The sequence below is a fragment of the Lagopus leucura genome, unplaced genomic scaffold (assembly GCF_019238085.1).
Source record: "Lagopus leucura isolate 7727_CA_CO unplaced genomic scaffold, USGS_WTPT01 Super-Scaffold_100008, whole genome shotgun sequence".
Classification (NCBI taxonomy): domain Eukaryota; kingdom Metazoa; phylum Chordata; class Aves; order Galliformes; family Phasianidae; genus Lagopus; species Lagopus leucura.
The window spans coordinates 5,549,264-5,571,614 of NW_024962265.1; the positions used below are offsets into that span (position 1 = coordinate 5,549,264).

The 22,351-nt window shown below is 41.9% G+C and overlaps 1 protein-coding gene across 1 annotated transcript; it reads left to right on the forward strand.

Annotated features, from left to right (window-relative positions):
- The first annotated feature begins 3,268 nt into the window (after positions 1-3,268).
- On the forward strand, positions 3,269-20,475 carry DHTKD1 (dehydrogenase E1 and transketolase domain containing 1). Its single transcript, XM_042872632.1, has 17 exons — positions 3,269-3,450; positions 5,393-5,548; positions 6,244-6,455; positions 8,226-8,420; positions 8,739-9,008; positions 9,868-10,039; positions 11,489-11,687; positions 12,507-12,819; positions 13,792-13,876; positions 14,471-14,610; positions 15,087-15,237; positions 16,375-16,481; positions 17,441-17,605; positions 17,961-18,043; positions 19,076-19,245; positions 19,432-19,517; positions 19,953-20,475. The coding sequence occupies exons 1-17, from the start codon at positions 3,288-3,290 to the stop codon at positions 20,052-20,054; spliced, it is 2,769 nt and encodes a 922-aa protein (XP_042728566.1). The 5' UTR covers positions 3,269-3,287; the 3' UTR covers positions 20,055-20,475.
- Positions 20,476-22,351: the final 1,876 nt, after the last annotated feature.

The window sequence follows — 22,351 nt, forward strand, 5'->3', positions numbered from 1 at the left end:
TAATAAGGCAATCTTTGCTTTATGTGAGCTTTACATCTCACTTTCAGCAGTATTACATCAATAAATGTTGGTCTGTTTTCTTTTGTAAAATGCTGTTGCTACCTTTTCTAGCATGAATAAAATGCTCTGAAATTCTTCCCAATTTTTTCAATATGTTTCCTCAATTACTGGCACCAAACACACACAGTATTCAGACAGCCATAGCATGCCAAATACTGGCCTAATGTACAATCTGTAGGTGTATACAGAATTTGTCTTGCAGCCAAATTGGGAAAATAATCTTTTTTGCCAAGCAAGCTGATAGTCTTCTAACTTTTGCAGACCCATCTGTTTTATTCCTGTGATTTTCAGAAATTATTTATAATTGCTGTTTCCTGGAAAGGGGCTACATTCTAGTGCATGTATTTTTTCAAGTTGTACAAATTTAGGTCTGATCCTGTTCAAATAAATGACATTTACTTGCATCCAATCCAGTGTCACATTCGTAGCCAAACAGCCTTTCTTCACCACTTATCTCTAGCTGACAAATCTTGTCAGGACATTGTGGGAAGATTTTGGGGTTTGGTAGAACTGCTGAAGTGGCATGGATTACAATCCCTTTAGAAATACACCCAGCCACTGCTGATTTTCAATTTAAAATATGGCAAGTTTAGAATTGCTAGGTATTTAGTTCTATATTATTTAGCATATACACCTCCATTTTTGAACTTTATTATTTAGCTATGATATCAAGTAGAGCAGAATTGATACAGGAGTATCTTCCAGAACAGCCACTCAGCCTCTGCTGGAAGAGTCAGGCCAGGAGATTTCCCTTGGGGAGCCAGAGCATGTGAACTTAGCAGTGGTGTTTCTGCTGGTAAGGGTAACACTTTCTCACGCTCAAGACATGATCCAAGGTCAATAAACCTTTCTTTAATTGACATAGATACAGCTACAGCAAGAGTTTTGCCACATGTAATTGCATTCTAGACAAGATGGTTATGCTGGCAAATTCTGCAAAACACTTTACATCTTTAGGAACTGAATTTTCAATCACAAAAAAAAAAAAAAGTAATTGAAGGGAGCTTATAAGCAGGAGGAAGAGCAACTTTTTACATGGGCAGATAATGATAGGACAAAAGGGAATGGCTTTAAGCTAAAAGAGGGGAGATTTAGGTTCAATGTTAGGAAGAACTTCTTTATTCAGAGGCTGGTGAGGCACTGGCACAGCTGCCCAGAGAAGCTGTGGGTGCCCCATCCCTGGAGGTGCTGCAGGCCAGGTGGGATGAGGCCCTAGGCAACCTGAGCTTGTGAGGGGCAGTCAGTCCAGGGCTTTGAGATCCTTTCCCATGTAGGCCATTGTACAAGTCTGTGATTCTGAGAACATCACAAAATTCAACATCTTCACTTGACATGTATTCCATAAACCCACACTTAGACTTCATTAAAGTAGGAAGGGAATTCTTATACAGAAATATTTTCTTACTCTTCTGGGACCCACATTGTGTGGCTGAGCCACCTCACTGTAGTCCTTTATAACTTGAGAATTTTAATGTTCAGACCTATTCATATGAATAACTGAGAAATACTCAACTAGCTCTCTCTCTATATCAGTTTTAAACAAAACCATATTGATACTTGCTATTTGGCTGATAATTACCTAACAACTGTGGAAAAGTATTTCATAATCTTTCTGCAACATCTGTGCTTTTCCCTCTGCACGGAATAGAAATATTTAACTATGCCGACCTTTTCTGCCTCTACAGAATCATGCAATGTAACAACATTATTTTGAAATTTCCTTTAGCATACATTAAAAATCAATACTCAAAGCCAAATTCCTACTACACCTTACTCTGCTGGCCACGTGTCAACTGTCCTTTTATTGCAGCTTTTTTTTTTTTTTTTTTTTTTTCTTTGCTTTAAAATTCACTCCCTATTTTGCCCTTCGAGATGGGCTTTTATAGGTCTGCATAAGCCCAACCTCAGGGAACACCAGCAGCTCGTCTTCAGGAAATATTAGTACCTAACATCCTCACATTCTCAGCCAACAACAGCGTCACAACTGATTTAGTTGCAAAATCCAGTTCCTCCTGTTCCAACAGCACGTAGCCACTGTTTGATTTGAAGAAATAAATGCTCTTTTATTTACCTGTTGCAAACGCAATCAATATTTCAAGAAATGTGTAGATGTGGCTCTGAGGAACATAGTTTAGTACATAGTATCGGTGGCAGTTGGATGATCTCAGAGGCCTCTTCCAACCTTAATGATTCTATGATTTACCTACTTTTAATAGGCACAACCAAGCCAGTGCTACTGCATTCACACAAAGGTTACGCAAAGATGTTATGTTTTGTTAAATCCTCAATTCTAACTCATGCATTTTTGGTAGGTTTTCCAGGATGGGGTTGTGTCCAACGACAATCCAGTGCAACAAATACACAGGGTTAAACTTTGATACTGAACTTCTCACAGCACTTTAATAAGAAATTCCAAGATGCTGGGATATACTTCTGAAATCACCTAAAGAATCATAGAATTATGGAATCATTAAGGTTGGAAGAGACCACTAAGATCATCCAGTCCAACTATCAACCCACCCCCACCATCCCACTAACTATGGCCCTTAGTGCCACATCTGTCCTGTTTCTGAACACCTCCAGGGATGGTGACTCCATCACACCCCTGGGCAGCCTGTGCCAATGCCTCACTGCTCTTTCTGAGAAGAAATTGTTCCTCATATCCAACCCGAACCTCCCCTGGTGCAACCTGTGGCCATTACCTCTCATCCAATCGCTGTTACCTGGTAGAAGAGGCCAACCCCCGCCTCACCACAACCTCCTTTCAGGCACTTGTAGAGAGCGCTAAGGGCTCCTTTTCTCCAGATGAACAATCCCAGTTCCCTCAGCTGCTCCCCTTAAGCCCTGTGCTCCAGACCCTTCGTTGCCCTTCTCTGGACACACTCCAGTTCCTCGATGTCTTTCTTGCAGTGAGGGACCCAAAACTGAACACGCAGTACTGAGGTGCAGCCTCACCAGTGCTCAGTACACAGGGATGATCACCTCTCTGTTCCTACTGTATTTCTGATAAAATTTTCCACTTCAAACCCTTTTTCTGGTCAATTACGTGAGAACGCATCCGTCCTCCATCGCATACAGCCGACTGAAGGCAGAAAACATTCGGGATATTAAAGCCGGTCGCAGAGCAGCACGTCCTACACGCTCCCGCTCAGCCGCACCGCCCCTCCCCGGCCCGGGGGCGGCGGCGGCGTCGAGGCCGGCGGTTGGCGGAGGGCAGCGCGGCGGCCATGGCGGCGAGCGTTGCGCGCTGTGCTCTGTGGAGATGGCCGTGGCGGGCAGGCTCCCGGCGCTGGTACCGTACGGAGCGGGGGGTGTACGGCTACAAGCCGCGCAAAGCGGTAGGAGAGAGCTCGGCGGAGCCACGCGGCGCTGGGGAGAGCGGCAAAGCAGGTCGGGTCCGCCAGCGCACAGCCTGACGCGGCGCCGGGCTGAGGGGAGGGCGGGGGACGAGCGGCGGTCGGCGGCTCTGGGGCAGCGCGGCTGCGGAGCGCCTGGAGGGAGCGCAAAAAACAATTCCAAGCAGAAGACTTGAAGTTTTGAAGAAAGGTTGAGGGAGCTGAACTTGGAGATGGCTCCGGGGAGACCACACTGCGGCCCTGCACTGCTTGAAGGGAGATAGGGAGATGGCAAGCAGCAGGGGGAGCAACGCTGTACGCGGGCGGACAGTGACAGGACAAGGGGATTGGCTTCAAACTAAAGAGGGGAGACTTAGGTTAGGTGATAGGGAATCATTCTTTACCTTCAGAAGCGAGGCACAGCTGCCCAGAGAAGTGTGGGTTCCCCATCCCTGGAGGTGCTCACAGCCAGGCTGCATGGGCACTGGGCAGCCTGGGCTGGTGGGGAAACCCAGCCTATAGCAGGGGTTGGAGCTAAGGGGCTCTGAGGGCTCTCCCAACATAAGCCGTTTTATGAGAACCATTATAGGAGTGTTGTCCCCACATTAACAGCTAATGAGATCACAGAATCACAGGGTTGGAAGGAACCTCAAGGATCAGGAATCTCCAACCACCCTGCCATAGACAAGGCCACCAACCTCCCCTTTTAATACCAGATCAGGCTGCCCAGGGCCCCATCCAACCTGGCCTTGAACACCTCCAGGGATGGGGCATCCACAGCCTCTCTGGGCAGCCTGTTCCAGCACCTCACCACTCTCTGTAAAGAATTTCTCCCTAACATCCAACCTAAATCTTCCCTCCCTCAACTTAAAACCATTTCCCCTTGTCCTGCAGTTATCTATCCTTTCAAAGAGTTGATTCCCCTCCTCTGTGATTTGTACCTTGTTAAGGTGTATGTAGGTGTAATGTTTTTGTTACATTTTGTAATCTGCTGTTAAATGGTTTTCTTGCTAATAGTGTAGAGGAAAAACACATTATAAATTTTTCCATATTATTCATCTATAGCAGGTTCTGCTTGCAATATATCTTCTGGTTTACAGTTTGTCTCGCTCCTGCAGAAAGAGGGATTTTGTTTGTTTGTTTGTTTTTAGCAAGACCCTATCTGCCTGACATCCCAGCAAGGAGCAGGCAAGTGCAGGAAGCATGGTTAGTTGGCTATGGAAATAGGACTTTGCACACCAGTACCTTGCCATTCTTCAGTTGGGTGTACCCATCACTGTAATGAGATTCAAAGTAAAACAAGGTAGCTTTACGTACATATACAGGCTAGCAGGGGAATCATGGGGAGACATGGACCTGTTGGAGTGTGCCCAGAGGAGGGCCAAAAACATGGTGGAACACCTTCCCTGTGAGGACAGGCTGAGAGAGCTGGGGCTGTTCTGCCTGGAGAAGGCACCAGTGAGTCTTGAGAGTAGCCTTTCAGTATTTGGGAATGTAATAATGGGGGAATGTAAGGACGGCAACAAACTCTTCAGTGCTCACTGTTGTGACAGTACAATGAAATGGCTTTGAACTGAAGAGGGGAGATTTAGATTGGATGTATGGAAGAAGTTTTTTACAGTAAGGGCAGTGAAATGCTGGAATGGGTTGCCCAGAGGGGTGGTGGATGCCCCATCCCTGGAGGCACTCAAGGTCCGGCTGCCCTGGGGTGCTGAGCAACCTGATATAGTTAGGTGTCCCTGTTTGTTGCAGGGAAGTTGGTCCAGATGGCCTTGAAAAATCTCTTCCAACTCATGATTCCATGAAATCTTGCTTGAAAATTCCAATAGTAACAAAATATACGAGTCTGACTATAGGAGCTCTTGCAAGATGATGAAGGTGAAAAACATCTTTCCAGCCAGAACCTAGAAGATTATCAGACTGAATACTCATGTGTTGGTGCTGTGAATGTATTAAATGTGAGCATGTGCAATATTCTGCTTTCTTTTTGTGTTTAGTTGACCATGCCCTTGCTCGTTTAATAACTGCGTACTCTGAACATGGACACAAAGCAGCCAAAATAAACCCACTGTTTGCTGGGCAAGCTGTTATGAGTGTGGTACCTGAAATCCAAGAGTTGACTGAAGTTCTTCAAGGGCCTCTCATTACCACAGGTAAATGCTACCCTATCACAGCAAGTTTTTGTCATGGATGATTTATTAGGAGGCTGTGTCCTCTGCAGAGGAGACATATTTAGAGGAGATTCAATCAGTAATTTATTGTTAGATGGAAAATCATTAACCTCAGCCTACTTACATGTTTGTTGTGCAGATCATCGCGTAATGAATGGATACCTTCTCACATCTTAGGATACCATGAACGTTTTTAGTTGTACTTAAATCTACTGAGGTTATACATTAATTTCTTGTGTTGCTGTAACATTCTATGATGCAGTGTAATTTTTTACGTTGTAATAAAGCTGCTGTGGCCTTGAATAAATGTGTGTCTCTCAGTGCTATATATCTTATCCATCTACAGAACAAGTGCTTACTAACTTCTGATGCCCATGGGGTTGGAGCTCGTTTCTCTGAGCCTCAAAATGAGTGCTGCACACAAAAGCGGTGACTTGGTGTCATTCGCATTAAAGTCTTTCCAAAAGACATTTTGAGTGCCTTGCAAATAAGCATGAGACCATTGCATTAATACAACACTGAAGTATGGTTATAAATGGTTTTAAATGAAGGTAAGGATGTCAAAGGGTATGAATTCGTACTCTCAAAATATTATTGTAATTGCAGGATGCTGGTTTAGTTCTTAGTGCTTCCACCTATCTCCCCACAAGTGACTAATAACATTTATTTCTGACCAGGGCTTCTCAACATGGGAAAAGAAGAGGCTTCTGTAGAGGATGTGTTGGCTTACCTTGACCATGTGTACTGCGGGCATATTTCCATAGAAACAAGCCAGCTTCCAACCTTGGAGGAGAGAAAATGGTTTACTAAAAGATTTGAAGAACTGAAACAAGAAGCGTTTATGACTGAAGAGAAGAAGCACTTGTGCAAACTGATGTTGGAGTCACAGGTACCTTCTTCACTATTACTCAATTTAATTGAATTCTGGAGTTTGTTGTGGACCTTCTAATGCTCTGGATGTGGTCCACACAACTTAAGAGTCGCTATTCTGAAGGCTTTGACAGCACGTGAGAGGGAGAAGTGCTGGTTTTTTCATCAAAGAAGCGTGGTACACAAATGCAGGAATCTTCACTGGAGACTGTTGCTGAATTTACCCTGCAACCTCTATTGAAACATTTACCAATACCTTTTTAACTTGCATTGATTTTTCTGGAAATTATTTCTAGCAGAATATTTCCAGCCAGATCCAAACTCAAGCAGCTTTTAGAACAAATCAGAACCTGTATTGTTTGTGATATATATTTGTATCATGTAAATTCTCTGGAGATGCAGTGACCATACAAACCCCTGAGTACTGGATCTTAAAAAGTGAGATTCTCTGTGACTGATCTGACAACTGTATATGCTGTATACTAAATGTTACTGTTGGGAACACAAGGTTGGGCATACTTCCATGCACTTTGTGCTGTTTTCACTCAGCCACATCCCTAGATGTTTCACTAGCTTTGAAGCACACTGCATCCCTCAAAGTTTGGAGAGAACAAAACAGAATTGAACTGAGGTTTTAGCCATGTAGCCCTTCAGCAAAAGAACTTTTGTTCATAGAATGAAGAAGTGAAAGATTTATGAACTTGCAAGCTGTGTAGAGACAATTTATTCAAATACTTCTATACTGTGGAAAAAAAAAAACCTTTCTTTTTTTTTCCCCCTTCTTTCCCTGCTTTACCAAAAAGAATGGAAGGGTAGAAGAGCAGAATCTGTAAAGGTGTCCCTGTTTCCAGTTTTCCAAGTGGTAGGAGTGTTAGATGTAATGTGTAACAATGACTAAATGGAAGTATATGGCACACCTTACATTTTTTTTATTGCCTTCTTGGCAATTAAAGAAATTTGCTTCTGAGAAAGGAGAGTGAAATCAGGACCTTAAGAATCACACGTTACCCTCAGAATGACCAGAACTGTATTTAAGAGTGTGGAATTGAACTAATGTGAAAAAAAAAACACTTCTGTGTGTGAGTAGTTTTATATGTAATGCCTTAGATTTCAGTGTTTCTCAACTGAAGGTTGTTCATCAGTTGGCTTGGATCTTTGGCTGTGGCTCAGTCTTCCCTTCTCAATTACAGTCATCTTTTATTTTCAGTTTTCAGTTGCAAGACACTGCAGACGCTTCCAGTGCTTCCAAAACTTTGTCATTTAAGAGAGCTGTCTAGGAGTTGATGAATGCAGTGAGTGAAGTGGAAGGAGTGAAAGGAAAATGAAGTAAATACAGATTCCTTTATTTTCCTTCTCTCAATAATTATTTTACTTATGTACTAAATATTGTGTCTAATGTCATCAAAGTGAAACACCGTTTCTCTAGCACTTTGCATCTCAGGATAGCTAAGGTTTATGCTGTAAAAGAACACCATTCTTTTAATTGTCACTAAAAAAGGTAAACTGTTAAGGAGTTTGTAAATTGCTCCTGTTAATTTTGGTATCCATCTCCTTCCATGTTAGGTAGAGCCAGCTTGGTCCTCAATCCTGCAGTTTTCGTCGTAAGGGGAAAAAGGCACTGTCTTGTACTCACCATAGCTTCTGATCTCAGACAGTTGGGGTGGAGAATTAGCTGAGATTTTCAAGGGCTATGCTTACATAGCTACAAATATAAATGGTATTTCCAGTTTACAAATGGAAGACTCCTGCTCAAAGTTGCGTAGTACTGAAGTTCCCCTGTTTTTAATAGGAGTTTGATCGCTTCTTAGCCACCAAGTTTGCTACAGTGAAGCGATACGGCGGTGAAGGAGCAGAGAGCATGATGGGCTTCTTCCATGAATTGTTTAAGATGTGTGCATACAGTGGTGTGACAGATATCATTCTTGGAATGCCGCACCGTGGAAGACTTAATCTTCTCACAGGCTTGCTTCAGCTTCCACCAGAGGTAAGGGATTCACAGTCTTACCGGAAGTTTCTGTGTCTGGCTTATTTGCAATAAATATGTAAACTAAATGTTTGTCTTCTGAATGCTGAAGCAGTGAAAAAAAGTCACCTTTGTGAGAGTGTATTCCCTTCATGTCAGTACCTCTGCTGGATTTCCCTGGGAGGTTGATAAGAGAACTCTGTGAAATGGGTTTATATGTTTTTATTTGAGGCATCCGGGCTGTCTCAAGGGTGGGAGAGCATATAATTCTGGAAACATTTTTCTTTTATTGTGCCAATTAATCAGGAAAGAGATTTAAACAGGTTTGTTTCCATGCAGCTCATGTTCCGTAAGATGCGTGGTTTGAGTGAGTTTCCAGAGAATTCAGCAGCCATTGGGGACGTTCTCTCTCACCTGACATCTTCTGTGGATCTTGACTTTGGTTCGCACAGGCCTGTGCATGTCACCTTGCTACCAAACCCCTCACACTTAGAAGCAATCAATCCAGTGGCCGTGGGCAAGACACGAGGAAGACAGCAGTCTCTGCTCGATGGAGATTACTCCCCAGAGAGCTCTGCACAGCCTGGAGACAAAGTTATTTGCCTGCAGGTATTTTGCTCGCAACTTGTAGCTGCACTTTGTATGACTTCCTAGACCAGCATGTGAACAGAAATGGTGTATATAAAAATACCAAACAAAAATTAATTAATGTAGAATATGAAGAACTGGGATTCTCTTTACAAAGAATGTGAAGGGAACGGAAGGCATCTAGGTGCCACATATGACAGCACCTGCTTTTAGACAATTATTCCAGCTTCTAGATTTCCAAAGAAATTATTCAGCTTCCTTCCTTGATTTTGATACCTTGCATTGGGGGTTTTTGCTTTAAACCGTTTAAACCACCACTGCTGGTCTTCTTTTAATTAAATAGGTTTTGAGAAGAGTTAACAACAAGGTTGAAAAATATACAGTAGGACTTAGAATTTTGTCATTTTATCATGGTATTACTGAAATCAGTCTTTTCGTGCTGTCTTGAATTGGTTCTTAATTTTTTTTTTCTTTTTTTTTTTTTCTCCCCACTTCTTTTCCTAGTGTGTCTGCTCTTGTCTCTGTGTGATAAGATAGGAGTAGGTATGAGTCATGGCTCACCACTATTTAAGTTGCAGCAAATCCTATGGTGACTGGCTTGCTGTTGTTCAGTGGTCAGTGAGTTGGTACTTAATGCTGCAGCTTTGCTGTAGCCGTGATACTTGCAGTCACCAAAGCACCAGTGGGTCAACTTAAGATATTATGGATCTGTTCCAAGTAGATCAGGCAGTCATGTACAAATCGTGGAAAAAGTAGCCTGAAAGGGGTTAAGAACTGGACCCAGCAGTAGGTATTGCATAGCGAGTTACTGTTTCCTCAGTGTTGCTGTTCCTCCAGTGTTCTCTCAAACAAGACTCTTCCACCTTCTTCCCTCTTGCAGGTTCATGGTGATGGTGCTTTCTCTGGGCAGGGGATTGTTCCTGAAACACTGACCCTCTCCAATCTACCACATTTCAGAGTTGGTGGGAGCATCCATTTGATTGTTAATAACCAGTTGGGCTACACCACTCCTCCAGAGAGAGGAAGATCATCACTGTACTGTAGTGACATTGGTACGTATCAGAAAGAATAAGGGAGGCTTTTTAACACCGGTGGGAACATTTGCTATTGCAGCGGGATTTTTATAGAAAATGTTATCAACGCTAGGGAACTGTATTAATCTGTGTTTCTTTGGATAATAGAATATCAAATCAAATTAATACTGATTATTGCCTCCTACTAGCAAAAATTCAAGTGCTAAATGAATTCCCTTACCTATCTATTCTGGGATGAAGACTGACTACCAAAGAAAAATCATATTGTATTTTTTACAGAATATAGTAAAATGTTTGCAAGACTTACATCAATTCTTACTAATTTAATTTCTGCTGTGTTGTTGACAGCTTTTAAAAATGTGTTGTGATGGAGTATGTAACAGATGTGTTTTCAGTGTGTCTTTTTTACTTCAATAGTCTCTCCTTCATTTGTTTGTTATCAGGTGAACTTGTTGAGCTTTTAATTAAAAGATGAGATTCATGCCACTTCTAACCTTAAACTTAGAAAGCCTTTGGCTTTGGACTGGTCTGTCTTAATGATAAACAGATGTATTGCAATTGGCCAGACCACGGACATAGCAGTCAGTTCCTTTGTGTATGCTTCCTGGAATTTAAAATATACTAATGTATATGTGTAAGGTTTAATGTCAGGTATTTGTCTTATGACTTCATCAAACCAGGCAAGTAGATTCATTAAGCCTGTGTATAGTCATTATTATGACTTCTTTTTTTTGCATTCTTAGTATTTCTTTCTTCTTATTTAGTTACTTAGGGGTGTCTGACCCATCTGGACTTCAGGATTTTGTTAGGGAGGAGATATGATATTGGTCAGGAGTGAACCATCTTTATCTTCCAGTATTTGGGCAGAAGAGCACTCTGTTGCTGAGAATACTTAAGTCCAAATTCACAGAATTCACAAATCGTCATACAGGAAAATATGTTAAGACATTTGGATTTTGCAGTTTTCTCTTTTATGAGAGATCTTTTTTGCCTGCGAAATGACCAGAGCAGGCAAAAACCTGTTGTCCTAATGGACAAAGCTGGACATGAGCCAGCAATACGTGCTTGCAAACTAGATGGTCTTCAAGGTCTCTTTTCAACCTAAGCCAGTCTATGATTCATAGTGAAGAAAGAAAGAAAATTTGGTTTTTGTTTGACAGAATCAATCAAGTAGTTCTTCCTCATTCCCTGAAGACTTTCTGCTCTCTTCTTGAGAGTAGGAATTTACTGATAAAGAAGTTGTGTTCAAACTATGACAAATACAACATCTTGAGCCAATTGGACTTTCTTTCAAGGATGTCTCCTACTCCTTACTCCAGTTATCATCATAAAGAACATCTTTAGTAGATTTGTTAAGTATGCTGAGCACCAGTGCCTGTAGTTTTCTGCTGGGTATGCTTGTGTCCGTTTTCCTTGGAGGGGAGTTGAATGTGACTACCCTTAACTTTGTTTTGAATCCCTGGGCAGGTAAAATTGTTGGATGTGCAGTTATCCATGTCAATGGGGACGATCCTGAGGAAGTTGTCCGTGCCACACGACTGGCAGTTGAGTACCAACGCCAGTTCCGCAGGGATGTGATAGTAGACTTGCTCTGCTACAGACAGTGGGGCCACAATGAACTTGATGAGCCATTCTTCACCAACCCTAGCATGTACAAAATCATCAGGTAAGAGTGACGCCATCTGATGGGAGAACCCAAAGTATGCTTTTTATACATCTCATCAGTATTGTCCACTACTCTAACAGAAATCTCTGTTTGCTAGAGATCCTTTGTCATACTGTCAAATGCTAAGTATAGTTAGACTGTCAGCAGTCCCTGGCTAAGGTCTGATGACATGTTAATAAAGATAACCACTGGTGTCAATTCTTGAATATGCGTTTTGATGCCTCTTGGAGAACAATCTTGCATACAGCCTTTGCATTTCAAATTCCTGATTGCTCAGAAGGCAAAGTTGTCTACTGTGTGGAAGGGTAGGTTATGTGAGAGAATGTGCAGGAAGCCTGTACAATGTGTTGTCTTTTTGCCTGTTCCAGTGGAGCCTCATCTTCACAAACATTTCGATAAATTTAGATTCCATCTTGACCCTAGAGAAAAATTAATTCTGGTGTTTTAAGTGGAACTATATGGAACTGGGTGCCTCAATTCTCAGCTAATCCTGAAATTCCACCATCAATTTGTCTGAAGAATGATGCACGATGGCACAAAGCCAGTCTGAATGAGAGGATTTCTTAACTTACTTTTACCTCTAGCTGCTAGCAGTAGGCACTATCTTAAGCAAATGACTGTAAAGCATGAATCCAAGAGAACTTTTGTTATTCTGGAAATGTCAGGAAAGAAAATTTGACCCAAACGAGTATTATGCACTAGGTCATCATTTGTGTTAGCTTTCCATTTTACCTGACAGGAAGAAAGGTAGTATTTCCCTGTTCTGAAGTGACACTTTTCAGGCTTAATGTCTGTGGGGTTTGATTCCCTCCCCGACAGATCCCGTAAGAGCATCCCAGACACGTACGCAGAACACCTCGTAGCTGCTGGGCTCATGACTGATGTTGAAGTATCTGAGATAAAGACAACCTACTATTCCAAACTAAACGATCATCTTGCCAACATGACTTTGTATAGTCCACCTCCTACCAACCTGCAGGCTCACTGGAAAGGTTTGGTTGAACCTTCTGCTAAAATCACCACTTGGGACACAGGTATGCCAATACCACTCCTGCAGTTTATTGGAGTCAAGTCTGTAGAAGTGCCTGAAGAGCTCCAGATGCACAGCCATCTTCTAAAGACGTATGCACAGGTCAGTAGAGCATAGAGATACTTAAGTATCTGACCTTTTACAGCAAGGCTGCCAATTAAAGAATAGCGCAGTTTTCTCTAGGAAGGGCAGTATGTTCCCTTTTTCAGGTTGGGATTATGCCATTTTTCTCTTAGGTTTGAAGAAAAATATCTTCTCCCCCCATATCAAGCCATATACTTAATTCTTAATTTAGCAATATTTTGCTGCACTGAAGAAGCAGCCTGTAGAAAATAGTTTGTTGTTCATACAAAGAATATAAGTCAGTATAATAAATGACTGTCATTTAAACTTTGAGTACATTACAGGAGAATGAATCAGGAAATTTGTAACATAGCAAAGCAGTTTGTTAAGCTAGTAATGCAATGCTTAGGTGTTTTTATATCAATGTGTACACAAGTTTGAGAGTCGCTGTGTTTCGTAAGTAATAAGATTTTGTGCAATAACTGGATTAGTTTGGTTTTGTGAACATTTCACTTGGATCAATGATGACCATGGGCCGATGTCTGGTCAACAGCTATGGAGAGGCTGTGAGTTGAATACTGAAAAAGACTGAAGTCCTCCCAGCCCAAGGCAAGAACAGCACAGCTACAGCTCAGAATAGAGGAATTCTGGAGACTGAAATTACTTACAACTGGAATCTTTCAGTACTGTACCAGAAGTTTGCCAAGTTTCTTTCTGCTGTCCTCAAGTTTTTAGTATTTTTAGACTAAGATCTAATCTGTCAATGCACTGTTTGTTGACTAGGAAGGGAATATGTGGGCTGCACATGGTTTTGTGCTCAGCAGAGTAGCCTCCTTCAGGATGTGCTGAAATAAGAATGCATGTATTTCAAACCAACCAAAGTTGGCTGCAGGAAGAACAGTACTTCTCTCTGCAGGTTTTTTTGTTTTGTTCACTTCAATCTATGCTACAAGGCATAAACAGATTGGAGAAGGCAAAATAGTAATTTTTTTTCCTTGTTTAATTGTTTAGTCAAGAGTTCAAAAGATGGAGGAAGGAAAAAAGCTGGACTGGGCAACAGCTGAAACTTTAGCATTTGGTTCCCTGCTGAGCCAAGGTAAGAGGCAACTAGATAGCAGAAATATTTTATTATTTGCTTTTGATGCCAGTGAAGTATAACATCAGACGTTTGGGTGTTCTAAGTTTAAAGATTGATGTGATGAATACATATGAAAATTTATGTGAGAGTAAGAGAAGGTAAAATATGAATCCTGTATGTTACTGTTATCTACAGATTGGATAAGAAATGTATTTAATGAGTTACTGTTTCTTTACAACCTGTCAAGAAGACAGTGCTTAGTGCTGAGCATGTGAGCAAAGCGAGGGACTTCAGTTGGGCCTCCTGTACTCCTACCTTATGTAGTGTGTTTCATGCTGTGATTAATTTCCCTTCTTCTCAAGTCTAAATTTGTATCTCTGTTTATGTGTGATGCAGGATGCCTGTGTTTTACAGTTCGCTTTAGCAAACTGAAACACTCCAAAATAATTTTTGACTGGAAGGAGGAGAAATGAGATGTGAGCATCTCTGCAATTTGGAGGGGAAATTCAAGGAAGGACTTAACAAGAAAAGTGACACTTTGGAAGTGGGGACTTATTTTTCTGTGTATTTTCTTGTATGATTTACTAAAGCAGTGTTTTGCTTATTGGAAAGGATTTAACATCAGACTAAGTGGACAAGATGTGGGCAGAGGAACCTTTAGCCAGCGACATGCGATGTTGGTTTGCCAAGAAACAGATGACACCTACATTCCTCTGAATCACATGTCCCCAGACCAGAAGGGTTTCTTAGAGGTAGGTTCTGTGGTACGTGGGACAATATTCCTCAAGTTGTGCTGAAGGAGAGCGTATTTTAAAGCTGCTGAAGTGTATGTATGTAGCCTGACAATCCCCAGATATGGAGGCCTGAAATCTACCTGGGTTAAGGAGAGACTAGCAAAAGGCAGATTACTGGTTTAAGTTGACCTGTAGCAAGTTTATAATTCTAGTGCATGGTTATTTACCCTCCTTAACAAGGAATAATGCTTTTCCTTAAGAGATCATCTATTCTTTTTCTTCCCTTGGTATCTTCATTCAAAAGCAAAAAAGGTGTGACTTTTGGAGTGCGTGTCCTCAGAATGCCTAGCACTAAAGTGCCTGCTTCCAAAAGTTCTTAACCTTAGGTTGTTATGCAATCATAGAGTGGCTTAGGTTGGAAGGGATCTTGAAGATCATTGAGCTCCAACCCCATCTTTCTCACCTTTCCCTCCCAACAATTTCCTTTCTGTTAGGTGAGTAACAGTCCCTTGTCTGAGGAAGCTGTACTTGGTTTTGAATATGGAATGAGTATTGAGAGTCCTAAGTTACTGCCAATTTGGGAAGCTCAATTTGGAGACTTCTTTAATGGAGCCCAGATAATATTTGACACTTTCATCTCTGGAGGTGAGTGTACCAGAAGCTAATGTATTTACAATGAATTATTTGTGTTATTAGAAAATCCTTCAGCTTTGCCCATACAAGGGCAATGTGTTGAGAAAAGAATTCTGTTTTCTCAAGAAGCCTTGTGTGCTTGCCTATGAGATCACAGCTTCCTATGAGATCTGATGGCATTCCATCTAAAATGAAAGGCCCCATCCTTGGCAGGAGATGGTCATTCTAAACGGACAGTTGGTGTTAACAACCTTTCTTCCCCTTTCTCCCTCCTTATTCACGGTGTGTGCACGTATATTCGGGAGCTTGTTAGGATGTACCTTTCTTCATGAGGCATCTCTTAAAATTTGTGGCGCAAGACAAGAACAAGAAAAAAACCCACAAAAAATGCTTTGCAAATAACATCTCAGTTTGACTAACACATTTTCTGAATACTCAGAGCAAAAAGACTTTTCACAGGTGGAACGTAGTGAGGGAATGCTAAGATTGATTTCTAGAGTGGAATTCCTTGTGTGGGGGGTCCGCAGTGTTGGTATCTAGCCTTGGTTAGGCCTCTGTGTTCAGTTCTTTCAGATGGGAGTTGTTAGAAGCTTTGTATATCCCACTCATCCTCAACGTGTATTTAAGGTCAGGATTAATTGCTAGCCTGGGAAGCTATCCTCTTGCGAGCATTGCTGTATTAGCTAGAGCTGGCTGACAGGATGCTGCCTGCTTCGTTCTTGTACAGGACTAAATGATAAGGTGTACAGAAAACGTGCAGTGAATTATGCTTAGAGGTCTTACTGAAGAGTTAGCAGTGCCAATGCTTATTAATGAGGAAGACAATGCTGATAAGAGAATTTTTGCATAATTTGGTGATGTTTCTGACGGAGTTTTAAAAGTTTCACTGTTTGATGTGATGCCATAAGTTCTCTGAAAGCCCAAAGATATTTGAGTATTTCAGAAATTTCAGATCATCTTATGTGTGCCATTTCATAGTTATGAATCTCACCACTAAATACAGCTACATGTTTCAGGGCTGTACTTACCAATGTGGAAACTTAGCTGTGTTCTATTTTTCTGAGTAATTCATGCAAAGTGCTAAGTCTTATAGGGCTTTATGTTCTGTCAAAATATTTTTTTTCCTTCTTTCTCATTCTGTGTTTTTAGGTGAGGCCAAATGGCTTCTGCAGAGTGGGATAGTAATTCTTCTTCCCCATGGCTATGATGGTGCAGGTCCTGAGCACTCATCCTGCCGGATGGAACGTTTCCTGCAGGTACCCTGCTTCACCTCTCAGATTCACATGTTCCAGTCCTGGGCTGTTCTGTTGCAAAATGCCAAATTCACAATGAATCTGCTAGTGGTAGCAGAAGCTGGAGACAGGATCATACAGCAGGAGCGGGCTGGTCTGAAAGTGGAGAAGTTAAGGGAACTGTGATGAGGAGGTGCAGATCTGGAAGTGGTGAGGAAGCAGTTTTGCTTTAAATGTTACAACAGCTCTAGTGCAAGACTCTGACTGAACTTCGTAATAAATGCTTGTTGTTCCCATTGGGCAGATGAGGGAGACCTAAGTGAGTGTGGGGTAATGTGAATGTTTGCAGTGTAGAATTTGATAGTGTTCGTGAAAGCCTCATGCCCTCTGCTCATGTGCTTCAGTACTGCCTGCTGTCTCCTTCCCAATTGCCACTCTTCAGCAGTGTCACTGTACCACAGAATGAGTCCAGTAGCAAATAGCAGGCCTCTAATGGAATTTCTTACATAAAGCATTTTGGGGTTGGCATTGAAAACAGGCAGCCACCCTCTTCTGCAAGCCACTCACAGATGTTCCCAGTATGCATAGAGCAGAATGCTGGGCACTTAAAGTAACAGTAAGGAAATTGGTGGCACAAAGAAAAGATGTCCACTATAGTGTCGTTGTGGGCTGAGTAATGATTTAGGGAAGAATTTGCAGCATGCTTAGTGGTGCTTCATTCTGGTGGAATGGTCATGACCTTCAGCTGTTAGAACTGCCATGCCTTGGCTACAGAGCAGTTAAAGGAGGCAGTTCAGATGTAGTGGTACTGTGTAAATGCTAAAGCAGTTTCTCTGAAATTGCTCTTCCCTAGCAATCAGTGTTTTAATTGGGATATTTGCTCTTCTGTTCTTACACTAGTGTGAAGTGCCTTATGTGTCTGGACACTTGCACATTTGTATTACTGCTTCCTTCTTGACAAAATACTGCTGTGTTCCCCTCAGATGTGTGACAGCTCAGAGGAAGGAGTTGATGGGGACCGAGTGAACATGTCAGTTGTGCATCCCACCACCCCAGCACAGTATTTCCATTTACTCCGGAGGCAAATGGTCCGAAACTTTAGGAAACCTCTCATTGTTGCTTCTCCAAAAGTGTTACTCAGGCTCCCTGTAAGCTGGAAAACTTTATCTCCCTTTTTTTTCTTTTCCCCTCCTCTTCTGTGTTCTTGTAACCTTTCTCTTTGGTTTCCTCTGTGTTCTCTGCTCATTTTAGGTCAAATCAATGGGGTTTTGTTGAGGGTTAAAGACGGGTGCATGTGAGCCCGAAGAAGGCTTGATTCTTGGTCCAGTAGAGTTCTTTAGAATGTTACCATTCTGTCTGTCTTCTCTGGGAGTGGAAATGGGGGGGAAGAGGGAAAACTGCACCTTTAGTATTTAACAAAACCTTGTCTCTCAATCATCTCCCCAGCTTTGACTGAGATGAAAGGCAGCCAGATTTGGTAACTTTCAACTCTTCCCCATTTAGGCTGCTGTATCAAGTTTTGAAGAAATGGCTCCGAGAACAACATTCAAACCTGTCATCGGTGACTCGTCAGTAGATCCTAGAAGGTAGCTCTACTTTCTTACAAGAAAAGCTCAGAAAGGAAGTCCTGTCCCTTTCTGCTACCTACCAGCAGCTCAGGTTCAAGGTGATAAAGAAGTAATTGTTGGGGTAGGGGAAATACCTGCCTGAAGGGTGACTTAAGGTTTTACTTGTTTCTCTCTTTTTCCTCTGCTTTCATGGTGGTAGTAAAGCTAACTGCCAGCACAATAGCCCTTGCCTCCAAAGGGAGTCTGTTATCCTATTGCTAATCTGATGGATTAGTGAATCATGCCCATTAGTTAACTTCATTGGAAGCAGCTGTTATCTGAAGAGCTGCAGAATTTTGTTCTGTTTTGTTGAGATGCTTGAGCTGATGAAAGAAATTAGGGCAATAACAAATCTTCGTGTGTGTATTGTCTTCTTCTCTTTAGATACTATTTTAGAGAGTCCTGTTCACAAAAAGCAGTTCTAGCCTTTGAATTTTTCTCTCCTTCTTATTTAGTCCCTGTCCTAGTAGTACTCAAGTCTGTCAGCATCTCAAATGTTTCCATTCTGGCCCACATTGACAAAGCTAGCTGTATCATAGCATCTTGGTTTTGTAAGTGGAACGGGGAGGCACAAAGTGTAGGGTTTCTCTTGCTGCCTTTGTCTAGCAAGCTTAGGCAAGTAAGACCTCTCTGACTGCTGGAAACTACTGCGTATCTTCTAACAGTGGTTCCTCTTAGGTCTGGAAGAGAATTGTCCTCTGGGGTTCATTCTCTACAGAGAGAGAACAGATGGCTAGCTTTGACTAGGTTTTTAATTTTCAGGCAAAACTAAAGCTGAAGAAACAAGACTTTTGGGTGCTGGCCTATTGTGCCCAGGCATTTGTTTGTCAGCTGTTGAATGAGAGTGGGAGTTAAGGGAAAGCAAAGGAGAAAATATAGTTTAGGGTAGTAACTTTCTTCAGTTAAATTGTCTTTAAAGTTTGGCTGGTTGTTTTTGTTAAAGGTGTGAAACTGTTCTGCATAAAGTTTCTGCAAATCACTAAACTTGGAAACACTCTTATTTTTCTTTAGTGTCACCCATGTGGTGTTCTGTTCTGGTAAGCATTACTATGCTCTGGTGAAGCAAAGAGAGACACTAGGAGAAAAACAACACAACATAGCTATTTTAAGACTTGAAGAACTGTGTCCTTTCCCACTGGAAGCTCTGCAGCAAGAGCTGAGCAGATACAGTCGTGCCAAAGGTATGCAAATTTTTACTTTTTTGTTTCTGGACTCTTTGCAATCTGTTGCTTGCCTTCTAGGGTGAAGAGCTGAAGTGGTGTTTTCTTCTTTGTTCTTCCCCCTATATATCCCTACACATTTAGTGTTTCTAGAGTGGGATGATATAAAATGTTTACCACTAGTAATGTACCCTATCCTTTCTTTAGTCTTCATTTGGAGTCAGGAAGAGCCACAGAATATGGGTCCTTGGTCTTTTGTGTCACCACGGTTTGAAAAGCAGCTGGGAGTTAAGGTAAGATGCTCTAGGCTATAAAGTGGAGTTTGAAGCTATTGACTACAAAATTCTGTGATGGTTAGACATAAAATTAGTCATGTTCTAATTTCTTAGCTTTTTTAGAGCTCTTTACTAGCAATGAACAAGCCTGGAGCTTTCTCTTACCAGGTGTTTAGTCTAAACAGACAGGATAATGAAAGATTGCAGGTAGAAAACAACATATTTAAGGTGCTACAGCGAATAGGAAGAGAATCTGAAGCTGCTGTTGCTGTGGCAGATCATGCACTATGATGTTCTTGGAACTGAAGTCTTCAGGAAATGGAGGATAACTTCCTGTAGTATTTCCAACTGGAACTGCATAGTTAGGGATCGCCATGGAATCAGAGAACCAGAGTCAAGATGTGGGTCTATATTTGTGCTTCATTAATCACTTCTTCCTGGCTCTCATTTCAGCTCCGTCTTGTGAGTAGACCTCCTTTACCAGCCCCAGCAGTTGGCATTGGAACCCTGCACCACCAACAGCAGGAAGACATTCTTACCAACACATTTATCTAAATTTTCAGTGGACAGACTACTCCTGCAGTCAGTCATGTTGGTTGCCTTCTTCCTGTGAAGAACAAAAGCCAGATCCTTAAGACTCAATTCTCCAAAACAGGGAAAAAGAATGGAATGAGTTCTGTAATGGTAAAGCAGTTTTGTAATGTAGGGGCATACCTAAGGGTGAAAGCTGATGTCTGTTACTCCAGGTGGTTCTTGGTCCTTTTTACTATTTTCCACACAAGATTTTTTAAAAGTTTAAAAACCAAAAATGCAGTCTGGGGGGCAGCTCAGTGAGATGGGTTAAAAACACCTTGTATCAGCTTGCTTGTCCACACTGCGCCCTGTTCCCTGGTCATGGTGCACGCATGGAAATGGTTTCTTGTTTCCACAGAGGTGTTAGTGCTCGTTGGTTGAATAAATGCTTCCCTGTGCCTGAGAATGAGCCATTTCTATAGCAGAGTATTGTGGATTTTCTCTTTTCTTTCCTTACGGACCTGAAATTAAATCAGATGCAATTGTTATTTGACAGGGAGAGTCATTAAAGCCATATTCTTGTGGGGACCTTGCAGGATGACCCCTTAGGGCACTGCTGTTTCTCTCACCAGGAGAATCAGTGCTATCACATCAAGCTTGCAGAGTGGGAGGCATGGTGTATGAGCCTTACTGCCTTATTTTAGAGCCATAGGCCAAACCAGTTTCTAGAGGCTACCTTATAAAGTAACCCTGTCTCCTACCCAGGAAATTCTTCTCAGGGCTCCTCATCAGTTTATTTGTTGTTTTCTGAGGGCTTGCTTCTGTGGTCCCTAGTTCTCACACAGAATCTTATGCTGTAAGAAGGCTGAAGTTGTGACCAAGAGCAACAGAAAGTCCAAAAATGTGGCAAGTAAAACAGAAAAGTGAAATAGGACAGGCTGTAAAGAGTTCAAGGGACACGTGCTGAAAGCTGTAATAGTGAGGCCCCTTTCAAATACACTGGAAGCTTCAAGGGTGAGGGATGGGAGAATTAGAAAGTCAAAGGGGCTCATTTAAAAAAAAAAAAAAAAAAAATCTCCCAAAAGCTGCTCTGAGGGACTATTTGATAACAGAACAACAACAATCTCATGACTTGGTTTGGTTTTGTTTTCTCTTTGTGTGAGTTCCCATTTGGAGGCCCGTTGGGAGATTCCTGAGCAAAAGGCTTTTATTTGCAGTGGAAAAAAAAAAAGTGACTAAAACAGACTGTAGAAGAAATAAGTGAAATAAATTGAAGTAAATGACAGAACAGGAGAACAATCATCCAGGTTTTCTGGAAGAGCTCAAACAGATACAGGTGTTCAAGCCACATGAAAGGAAAACCTTTACAAATGGAAAAGTAATTCTAACTCAGAATTGATTAGAGTTAGAAAAGTCAAAGAAACCTGAGCACTACGTACAGACTGCAGTAAGCACAGGAGTGCCTCGTGCTTCTACAGAGTCAATTTGAAGGTTTCTAGAAATTTTCTCATTGTGCAGAGATCAAGATGTCCAGCCTTTCTTTATGTCGTTGTTTTGTTGGGTTTTTTTTTGTCCTCTAGGGGGTTTCAAATGTTTTATTTTTTACCAAAAAAAAACCCACAAACCCCTCAGAGTTTACAGTATTCTTCATATGATAACAAATAATAACCCTCACAAAACAAAAAGGCAGAACTCATCATCAGGTTTGATGGGGCTTTGAGCAGTGTGGTCTAATGGAAAGCATCTCTACCCCGAGCAAGTGGTTTGGAATGAGATGATCTGTAAAGTTCCTTCCACCCCAACCCATTCTGTGATGTAGGTGTGTGGCCTGTTGGCTTTGGAGAACCTCTGATCCAGTAACACAGCAAGGTGAGCAGAAGAGGAAGAGAGACAGCAACACTGAATAAAGATTAGCTGAGCTCTCACATTCGAGGAGTGACCACAAGACTTCCCCTTCTTCTCACTGACTCTCATGACACCCTGCTTCTCCCTCCAACGAGAGTAATTCTCCTTTCTCACACAGATGTGGGGACTCAGTGTCTAGTTAGAAGAGTAGTGCAGGTGTCAGCTAGAGCTCCACAAAGGATTTGTAGGGTCTTCCTTAAGACTCTGTTCTAATGCTGTTCTTTTCCTTCTGGTTGTGTGACTTTTTCAACTTAATGCATTTTGAAGAAATGCTAAAACAGCCCTTTACCTGCTTGTTCCCAAGCTCCGCTCCCAGTGAGTGAGACGTGTCTGTAGCCAAATGCTCTGCACCTCATCAGAGTGCAGCTCCTGGTGTTCCCTGAGGGGAGGTTTCAGCATAGGTGTCATCTGGGGAAATAAATTTATCTTTTTTG

Excerpts from the sequence above, each read along its gene's own strand:
- DHTKD1 (XM_042872632.1), top strand. The coding sequence starts at position 3,288 with ATGGCGGCGAGCGTTGCGCGCTGTGCTCTGTGGAGATGGCCGTGGCGG. Across the intron at positions 11,688-12,506 it reads AGCATGTACAAAATCATCAG|ATCCCGTAAGAGCATCCCAG; the intron begins GTAAGAGTGACG and ends CCTCCCCGACAG. Across the intron at positions 13,877-14,470 it reads TGGTTCCCTGCTGAGCCAAG|GATTTAACATCAGACTAAGT; the intron begins GTAAGAGGCAAC and ends CTTATTGGAAAG.